The 10305-nt window shown below is 37.7% G+C and overlaps 1 protein-coding gene across 5 annotated transcripts in view; it reads left to right on the top strand.

Annotated features, from left to right (window-relative positions):
* RC3H2 (ring finger and CCCH-type domains 2) overlaps positions 1-10305 on the top strand; it is a 63402-nt gene that overhangs the window by 8301 nt on the left and 44796 nt on the right. For 4 of the 5 annotated variants that reach the window (XM_023510551.1, XM_003785282.3, XM_023510550.1 and 1 more), the window contains exons 2-4: positions 1053-1350; positions 4383-4500; positions 8062-8295. In XM_023510551.1, the coding sequence (XP_023366319.1) occupies positions 1120-1350; positions 4383-4500; positions 8062-8295 (583 nt within the window). In that variant the 5' untranslated portion in view covers positions 1053-1119. Of the gene's footprint in view, positions 1-958; positions 1351-4382; positions 4501-8061; positions 8296-10305 lie in introns of those variants that run through there. The other variant, XM_023510549.1, reaches the window with a different exon arrangement.

The following is a 10305-nucleotide window of genomic DNA, read 5'->3' as shown; positions in this document are numbered from 1 at the left end:
GCCTGTAGTCCCAGCTACTTGGGAGACTGAGGCAAGAGATCTCTGAAGCCCCAGAGTTTGAGGTTGCTGTGGGCTGTGACGCCATAGCACTCTACCAAGGGCAACATAGTGAGACTGTGTCTCAAAAAAAAAAAAAGAAGAAAAAGAAAAAGTAGTCGTATTGTGATAGGTGCCCATAGTCCCAGATACTTGGAAGTCTGAGACAAGATGATACCATGGCACTCTAGTGGGGGTGACAAAAGTGATACTCTTATCTCAAAAAAAAAAAAAAAGAAAAGAAAAGAAATTCTTTCATAATTTTTTTATGTGCTTTTTAAGTTTTTGATTGTATATATGTATATAGTATATATATATATATAATTTATATTTTATTCTTCCATGTCTTCCTCATTAGAACAGACAGTGTTTGGTTACATATATTAATCACTAAATGATACAGTTTTGTCAAAAGTATTGTAGTGAACTACTGCAAGATTTTTAAGACTATTTATTTTACTTTGGCACCATGTTTTGTGGTCAGCATTATCCTTTCATTTGTGGACAGACAGCTCTGTCCTCACATCTTACTCTTGATCAGGTTGATCTCAAATTCCTTCCTCAAGCAATTCTCTCACCTTGGCCTCCCAGAGTGTAGGCATGAGCCAACCCACCCAGCCTGGGAAAATGCTTTTTTTAAAAAAACAGCAAAACCCCCCCAGAATCCAAAGTAATTTGTATTCCTAAAAATGGAATGTGGAAAGTTAATCTGCTCATTTAATATCATCATTAAGAAAATACATAAAAGCTTTGATGATGGATATATGAACAACCAGTGTAAATACAGTTTAGTTAAAATGAATGCTTTTAGGTTAGGGTGTTTCCTTTTTGTTTCCACCCAAAATTGCAAAAATTTAATTAAATCAACAAATAGACTTTAAAAAAGACATCTAAAACATATAAAATTATTAATAAGTGTTTTATGTTCTAAAGCAATGATGGGTGACTTTTAGCAGTTAACTCTTGAAAGGTGGAGGATGATTACGCGGTTCATTCTTACTTTTGTCCATTTTCAGCTTACGAAACACTACACAGCAAAATAATGATCTGCTAGACTGCTAACCCGAGCATCCAGCTTCCACAATGCCTGTGCAGGCAGCTCAATGGACAGAATTTCTGTCCTGTCCAATCTGCTATAATGAATTTGATGAGAATGTGCACAAACCCATCAGTTTAGGTTGTTCACACACTGTTTGCAAGACCTGCTTGAATAAACTTCACAGAAAAGCTTGTCCTTTTGACCAGACTGCCATCAACACAGACATTGATGTGCTACCTGTCAACTTTGCACTCCTCCAGTTAGTTGGAGCCCAGGTAAGCTTTCAAGATTTTACTAATTAAAAATAAAATAAAGATTTTACTAATCTGTCATATGCAGTAATTATCAAACTTAGTTCATTGTAGGGTACAAAGCATGTTTAGTGATTGTTGAAACATAAGAAATAAGTATCAATGTACCTGATTTTCATAATTGTATTCTGTAGAATATTTTATTTAAATAATGTCATAAATCCTTTTACAAAACATAAATTACATTAGAGTTATGTATTTTCTTCTTAAAGGCTATGGTCAAAATTTATGTATATAAAAGTGATTTTGGAGAAGAAATAATTTTTATGTAAGCATACATAAATATTCATTAGATTATATGAAAGGAAACGTAATCAAGGCTTGGGCCAGAAATAGGAGTTTTTTGTTCCACTTTTTAACTCACTTGACTTTTAGGATAATAATGTGAATGAAAAAAATAGGTTTGGTTAGGGATGTGGATGTGGAAAATCAATTACTGGAGTGTTAGTAATAAATTCTGCACAGTTTCCTAAGCACATGTTCTACAGAATGAATGCCCCACATTTATAGTCTTTTTGTTGAATCAGAGCAAGACTTAGTTTATAATAACTTCAACTTAATGGAGGTCTATTCTATGTTAGGTCTGACAGTTAAGTATTCAACAACTATTATTACTGATTCTTACCTTAGGTCTTCAGGTAGTTATTATCCCCATTTTACAGGTGAGGAAGAAGATGAAATTCTGTACATCATGCAATACATATTAAAGCAAGAAAGTAAGGACTTTTCTGGTTTATTAGAACATTTCAATGAATTAAAATACTCCATTCCCTTAGTATCTTGACATTTGAAGTTCTCCTTTTAAAGCACAAAATCTGTTTTCAGTGTTTTTTTCTTTTTTCTTTTTTTTTTTTTTTTTTTTTTTTTTTTTTTTTTTGTAGAGGCAGAGTCTCACTTTTTCACCTTCAGTAGAGTGCAGTGGAGTCGCAGCTCACAGCAACCTCCAACTCCTGGGCTTAGGCGATTCTTCTGCCTCAGCCTCCCAAGTAGCTGGGACTACAGGCGCCTGCCACAACCCCCGGCTATTTTTTTGTTGCGGTTTGACCGGGGCTGGGTTTGAACCCGCCACCCTCGGTATATGGGGCTGGCGCCCTACTCACTGAGCCACAGGTGCCTCCCTGTTTTCAGTGTTTATGATCAAGTTAGACACTGTTAAATTGATGTGCATCTATAATCAATTGTGTGTCATAATTGACAGCAAACTTTTCTTAATGGAGTTTAAAATACTGTTGCCTCTTGCAAACAATGGCATTTTAGTGTCAGTAAAATACCATAGACTTTGTGATAATGCTAGCTACCATTTATTTAGCATCTGCTATAGACAGGTATTGTATTAATGTTATAAAATGTTACCTTAATTTGTGTTTAAAATAGCCTGTGGCTCTGAACGATGTGTCTTCTGTTACCTCTTTAACTTGTACTACTACTGTCCCTTACTCTACTTAAGCCACATTGGCCTTTCAGGCAGTTCTCAGATTTGCTAAGTATATTGCCACCTAAGGGCTTTTGTAGTAACCATTTTGCCTAGAATGTTTATTCCTTCTCTTTCAAGTCGTTTGAAATGTCACAGTTCTCAAGGAAGCCTCCCCGACCACTTCTGTTAAAATTATAACACTTATTCGGCATTCCCAGTCACCCTTAACCTTTGCTATGTAATTTTTACTGATACTTCCTTCTAACACATTATGTGTCTATTTTTGAATTTATTGGCTGCCTTTTCTCCTTTTCACTAAAACTTGAATCCCCCAAAGGCTAGAAATTTTGCTTATTTTGCCTGATAGATCTCTAGTGCTTAGAACTGTGTTTGGCACATGTTAAGCTCTCTGTACAAATAAATATTTGTTGAATTATATTGAACATTTATAATGGCACTGTGAAATACAGGTTTTCATTTTTGTTTTGCAGATATGTAAATTATGACTTGGTGCAATTAAATAATTAACTAAAAATCACTCATAGAATTGACAGCTACTTTTTTTATTTTTTGCTACAGTGTCTCAATATGTCACCAGTAGAGTGTGTGGCGTCACAGCTCACATCAACCTTGGGCTTAAGTGATTCTCTTGCCTCAGACTCCTGAGTAGCTGGGACAAGCTATATCACAATGCCTAGCTATTTTTTGGTTGTAGTTGTTTAGCAGGCCCGGGGCAGGTTTGAACCCGCCAGCCTCAGTGTATATGGCTGGCGCCCTACTCACTGAGCTATGGGTGCCAAGCCTTTTTTTTTTTTTTGGATACAGAATCTCTAGTTGTTGCCCTGGGTAAAGTGCTGTGGCATCATAGCTTACAGCAACCTCCAACTCTTGGGTTTAAGCCATCCTCTTCTCACAGTTTTTTTTTTTTTTCTTTTTTCTATTTTAGTAGAGGCAGGGTCTCTCTATTTGCTCAGGCTTGTTTTGAACCCGTGAGCTCAAGCATTCCACCCTCCCAGCCTCCCAGAGTGCTAGGATTATAGGTGTGAGCCACCATGCCCAGCCATACCTACAGTTTTTACCCAGGTTTTGACCTTTGGGAATACTGTTCTATGCTGTTTATATTAAGTATTATAAATAATATAGAGAAAAGGTACTAAGTGCTAAAGGTGCTAAATCTCTGCCTTCCCCCCCCTTACTTTTTTATTTTAAAATTCGTTTAGACTTATAAAAAAGCAAAAATAGTGTATAGAGGACCTGTATAACTTTACACACCTTCTCCTAAGGTTAACAACTTTTATATTATAGCACATTTATCAACCTTAACAAATTAACATTGATATAGTACTATTAACTCTCTGCTGCTTTTATTCTGTCATGAATCTACTCAGACCTGCTATTAAGTACGATATCCTTGGTTTTTGGAAAGCACGTTGACTGGCTGTTTGGCTTTAATTTTACTTCAGTGGCTTTGATGTATTATCTCTGTTGTATAATTTTATATTCACCAAGATTATTATCAAGTATATAAATAATAGCTGCATAAGCTAGATGAATGTATTTCTGCAATTTTTCTTTTTTTTAGGTACCAGATCATCAGTCAATAAAGTTAAGTAATTTAGGTGAGAATAAACACTATGAAGTTGCAAAGAAATGTGTTGAAGATTTGGCACTCTACTTAAAACCACTAAGTGGAGGTAAAGGTAAGGTTATAAAACACATTTTTACTGGTGAGAAGGACTTGGTAATATACCTACTTTGAAAGACTTGATGGGGATCTCCTGTTAAATAACTTAAATTTTGGAACATGAGTTTGCATAAGACATATATTGAAAAATATATACATTAAGAACATTAAATTGAGCTCAGCGCCTGTGGCTCAAGTGGCTAAGGCGCCAGCCACATACACCCAAGGTGGCGGGTTTGAATCCAGCCTGGGCCCCCCAAACAACGATGATGGCTACAACCAAAAGATAGCCAGGCATTGTGGCGGGCGCCTGTGGTCCCAGCTACTTGGGAGGCTGAGGCAGGAGACTTGCTTGAGCCAGGAGCTGGAGGTTGCTGGAGCTTTGATGCCATAGCACTCTACCCAGGGGGATGGCTTGAGTCTCGGTCTCAAAAAAAAAAGGAACATTAAATTGTACTATTTACTGAAAAGAATATTGTTACTAATTTAAGTATTCATTAGACCCACTGCATATTGTAGTTTATACAGTATTTGAATTCATTGATTAAACTAATAGAATCGTAGCAGAATATTAGTTTTGGTAAGTCCTATTAAGACAGTTTTATATATTTGTTCATCATTCTTTAAACTTTATTAAGCACTCAGCAGTGGTTAAAGTCACTGCCTTCATGGAGTTCACAGTCTCTCAGGGGAGATGGATGTATAAGTGTATAAATTGTTTGAAGTACTAGGACAAAAGTGGAATTTTATTTTGTTTATCTCTGCATATCTAGTGATGCAGTATAGATATAATAGCCCATCATAGGTATTATAAATAATTGTTGAATGAATGAATCAGTTGAGTATTTACTTTGGATCGACTTTATGCTTTGCACTTTTTGCTTTGGTATTTTTATTTTGGACATGTTGATTTTCTTGAGAAATATGTCTTGTCTACTGCATGCATTCATTAATTAATTTACTGAACAGATATCTCATAAGCATGGACTAACTACCAGGCACTATTCTGGTGCTTGGGATACCTGTACATTAATAAGCTAAATAGATACCAACCCTCATGGTAATTATGTTTTAGAAAAGGAAAAACTATAATAAGCTGTAATTATAAGAAAAAAGCAAATTATATAATGTGTATAAAGTGATGATTGCTGTGAAAAGAAAACAGAATATAGTTAATGGTATTAGAGATGTCAGGGTGGGAGGAGAAGAGCTGATTACACATTTTTTAAAGGATGGGCAAAGGCTTCATTAAGAATGTGGCTTTTGGGCTTAGTGCCTGTAGCACTGTGGTTATGGTGCCAGCCACATACACTGAGGCAAACCCAACCTGGGCCAGCTAAACAGCAATGACAACTGCAACAAAAAAATAGCTGGGCATTGTGGTGGGCACCTGTAGTCCCAGCTACTTGGGAGGCTGAGGCAAGAGTTTGAGCCCGAGAGTTTGAGGTTGCTGTGAGCTGTGATGCCACAAAACTCTACTGAGGGCAACATAGTGAAACACTATCTCAAAAAAAAAAAAAAGAATGAAGTGAAGGAGATGAGGTAATTTAATCATGTAGATTCTAGAAAGAGTGTTTCATGTAAAGGGAATATTTGGTGTGAAGACACCAAAGGCATGCTTAGTGTCTTCAAAGAAAGCAAGGGGGAAGTGTGCTGGAGGGCAGTATGAGATGAAATGAGATGAAATGGTAAGGACATGGAATAGACACACTTACAGACCATTTTAAAGATTTGAACATTTACTCTGAGTGAAATTGGGAAAGTTTTAACAGAGGAGTAACTCGACCGGGTTAACATTAAAAAGATCACTCTGGCTGCTTTGTTGAGAATTTAGTGTAGAAGGGCAAGAGTAGAAGAGGCAGGGTGTTGGCTGTTGGGGCTACTAACTGCACTGTTAGTAGCAGTGGAGGTGGTGAGAAGTGGTCAGTCTGGATATATTTTGAAGGTAGGGCCGAGAGTATTTCCTAAATTAATAGATGTAGGTTATGAGAGAAACCAGAGGCAGGTGTGAATCCTGAGTTTTTTAGACTGAATACCTGGAAAGAGGGGTTACCATCAACTTAGGGATACTCCAGGTAGATCAGGTTTAGGTAGGAAAATCTAGCTCAGTTTTGGTAAAGATGAGGTGTCTGATATTCTCTTGGGTTGAGACCAGTGGATACATGAGTTTTGTGTTAAGGAATGAGGTCTAGGAATTGTAACTTTGAGAATCATTGACATAGAGATGGCATTTAAAGCAATACAACTGGATGAGATTACCCAAGTAGTGAGTGTAGATAGAGAAGAGACAAGGTCTGAGTTCTGAGGCCCTTTTAACATTAAGAGATCAGGGGGGCTTGGCGCCTGTGGCTCAAGTGGCTAAGGCGCCAGCCACATACACTTAAGGTGGTGGGTTTGAATCTAGCCCGGGCCCACCAAACAACCATGACGGCTGCAACCAAAAAATAGCCGGGCGTTGTGGCGGGCGCCTGTGGTCCCAGCTACTTGGGAGGCGGAGGCAAGGACTCGCTTGAGCCCAGGAGTTGGAGGTTGCTGTGAGCTGTGATGGTACGGCACTCTACCAAGTAGTGGGACAGCTTGAGGCTCTGTCTCAAAAAAAAAAAAAAAAAAGAGATCAGGGGAAAAAGATGAAATTAGCAGAGAATACTGAAGGAAAAGAAGACACAAGGAAGAAAACCAAGTTCGTGGTTTACTTGAAATAAAGTATTCAAAAAAGTAAGGAGTAGTCTATGTTGAATGTTGTTGGAAAGTCCAATAAAGCTTCCAATAGGAAACGGAGATTTGATTTAGCAAAGTAGTGATAATTTTTGTCTTGACAAGAACTGTTTTATTCAAATAATAGAGTGAAAAACTTGATTGGAGTAGGTTTTGGAGACGTAAGGAACTGAATGTAGTGAACATAGCAGTTATAGTCATGGCCTACTGTTTAAGACAGTAGACTAGGAATTAGTATAAACAGCACTAGAGATTTGATTACAAAAGGGAGGAAAGAAATGGAGCAGAGCTGGTAGGGGAAGATGGGTCAATGAAAAGGTTTAATTAATTTATTTTTAAGATGGATAAAATAACAGCTTACTTGTTTTTATTGTATACTGATGGAAAAAATCAAATAGAAAGGGAAAAATTGATGATATGGGAGAGGGGAGAGTTGCTGGAACAGTGTTCTTGAATAAGTACAAAGGAGTGGGATCTAAGAGTTTATTATTAAGCAGTGTTCTGAATGTCTCATGTACAGTAAAAAATATTAGGGTCATTATTAATCATTACTTATATGTTAAATGTTTCATTCAGTCATCTTTAAATTGTTCTAGTAAAGATGGAGAGCAGACTAAATCCAAGATGTTCTCTTTGGACAAATACAATCCAGAGAGGAGGATACCTAAATAAAATCTGAAGTAACCAAACATTAGACTTTACATTACTAAACAGTAGTAAACACCAGAATATTCATTGTTAGAAAGATGTGTGTGTGTGTTTTTATTTATATATGTGACTTAATAGTTAAATATAGATAATGAAAACTGACGTCTTTTTCATTGAAAAATCTTTAGTTCCCTTTGTTTCTCTTTTCCTAAAGGTGTAGCTAGTTTGAACCAGAGTGCACTGAGCCGTCCAATGCAAAGGAAATTGGTGACACTTGTAAACTGTCAACTAGTGGAGGAAGAAGGTCGTGTAAGAGCCATGCGAGCAGCCCGTTCACTTGGAGAAAGAACTGTAACAGAACTGATATTACAGCACCAGAACCCTCAGCAATTGTCTGCCAATCTGTGGGCTGCTGTCAGGGCTCGAGGATGCCAGTTTCTAGGGCCAGGTAAGACAGTTCCTTATCTTTCTTATGGGCTGTCAGGGCTTGAGGATGCCAATTTCTGGAGCAAGGTAAGAATCCTGATGTAGCCCATCTTTATTTATACATACAAGTTTTCACATAATCATATAATTTTTGTTAATCATAATCTATATGAAAGACAGTACTTTGGTGTTTTAGAACAAATTTCTCATTTTATCTTCAAATGTCAAGATAGGTGGCATAGCTATACCTTTACAAATTAGAAAACTGTAATCCTAGCACTGTGGAAGGTGGAGGCAGGTGGATTGCTTGACCTCGTGAGTTCAAGACTAGCCTGAGCAAAAGTGAGACCTGCTTTTAAAAATAGAAAAATTAAGGCAAGAGGATCGCTTGAACCCGAGAGTTGAAGATTGCTATGAGCTATGAGGCCACAGCACCACCCAGGGTGACAGCTTGAGACTGTCTCAAAAAAAAAAAAAAAACCTGAAGATGGGGCACAGTGGCTCAAACCTCCTACCACTCTGGGAGGCTGAGGCTAGTAGATTGCTTAAGCTCAGAAGTTCAAGACCAGCCTGAGCAAGAGGAAGACCCTGTCTCTACTAAAAAGGGAAAAACTAGCCAGCCTTGCCTCTAGTCCCAGTTACTCAGGAGGCTGAGGTAAAAAGATTGCTCAAGCCTAAGAGTTTCAGCATGCTGTGAGCTATGATGCCACAGCTCTCTACCCAAGGCAACAAAATCAGACTCTGTCTCAAACAAAAAAATTAGAAAACTGCCTTAGAAAGAGGCCTACAATTGCATAGGAAATAAATAAAAAACAGGTAAGTCTTTTTGTTTTTGATCTGAAAAATCAGTCTAAAATTATTGATTATTTTTAAACTAATTAAAAATTTAAAACCACTGGGGGATAATTATTTATGATTAATGCTGTCTACTTTGTGTTTTAAAAATTCTTTCCCTATACCAAGGTTATGGAAGTATTCTCCTATGTTTTCTCCTAAAAGTATTATTGTGGCTGGGCGCAGTAGCTCACATCTGTAATCCTAGTACTCTGGGAGGCTGAGGTGAGTGGATTGCTTGAGCATATGAGTTCAAGACCAACCTGAGCAAAAGCGGGATCCCGTCTCTGCTCAAAATAGAAAAACTGAGGCAAGAGGATCACTCAAGCCCGAGTTGGAGGTTGCTGTGAGCTATGACGCCATGGCACTCTACCAAAGGCAACAGCTTGAGACAAGCCTGGAGGACCACTTGAGGCCAGGAGTTCAAGACCAGCCTGAGCTAGAGCGAGACTCCCCCATTTCTACAAAAAATTAACTGGGCAGGTACTCAGGAGGCTGAGGCAAGAGGATTGCTCAAGTCTGGAATTGGTGGTTGTAGTGAACTATGATCACACCACTATACTCCACCCTGGGCAACAGAGCAAGATCTTATCTCTTTAAAATATATATATTTTGTGTTTATGTATGTGTTTGTGTTTGTATTTATATATATTATGCTGAATTACTATTTCTCACCTGTTTTTTTTGTAGACTCTGAAAGCTTGACATTATATTCTGTTGGCAGGGCTACGGGGAAATAGGTATTTGCATCCAGTAACGGGGGGGTGCAAAGTGGTACAAACTTTTAAAGACATGAATTTGACAATGTCTACCAAAATCACCTCCACATTTAGTCTTTCGCCTACTAATACCAGGATCTGTCCCAAAGATACAGCAGTACAGAAAAATGTAGAATACATAAAATTATAAAAGCACTGTTTGTGAAAGCAAACATTTAGAAGAAACCTGAATATCTAAGAATAAGATACTGATACAATAAATTATGGCATGTCGTTCTTTGAGTGGAGTACTACTATGCAACTGTCAAATGAGGGTGTATATATTCTGTTAGAGTATATTTTCCAGGTACATTGGTATGTTAAAAAAATTTTTTTATTAGCCGGGCATTGTGGTGGGTGCCTATATTCCCAGCTAATTGGGAGACTGAGGCAAGAGAATTGCTTAAGCCCAAGGGTTTGAGGTTGCTGTGAGCTGTGAT

The sequence above is a fragment of the Otolemur garnettii genome, unplaced genomic scaffold, assembly GCF_000181295.1.
Source record: "Otolemur garnettii isolate 467f Iridium unplaced genomic scaffold, OtoGar3 scaffold00014, whole genome shotgun sequence".
Taxonomy (NCBI): domain Eukaryota; kingdom Metazoa; phylum Chordata; class Mammalia; order Primates; family Galagidae; genus Otolemur; species Otolemur garnettii.
This window is presented reverse-complemented; position numbering and strand designations above follow the sequence as displayed.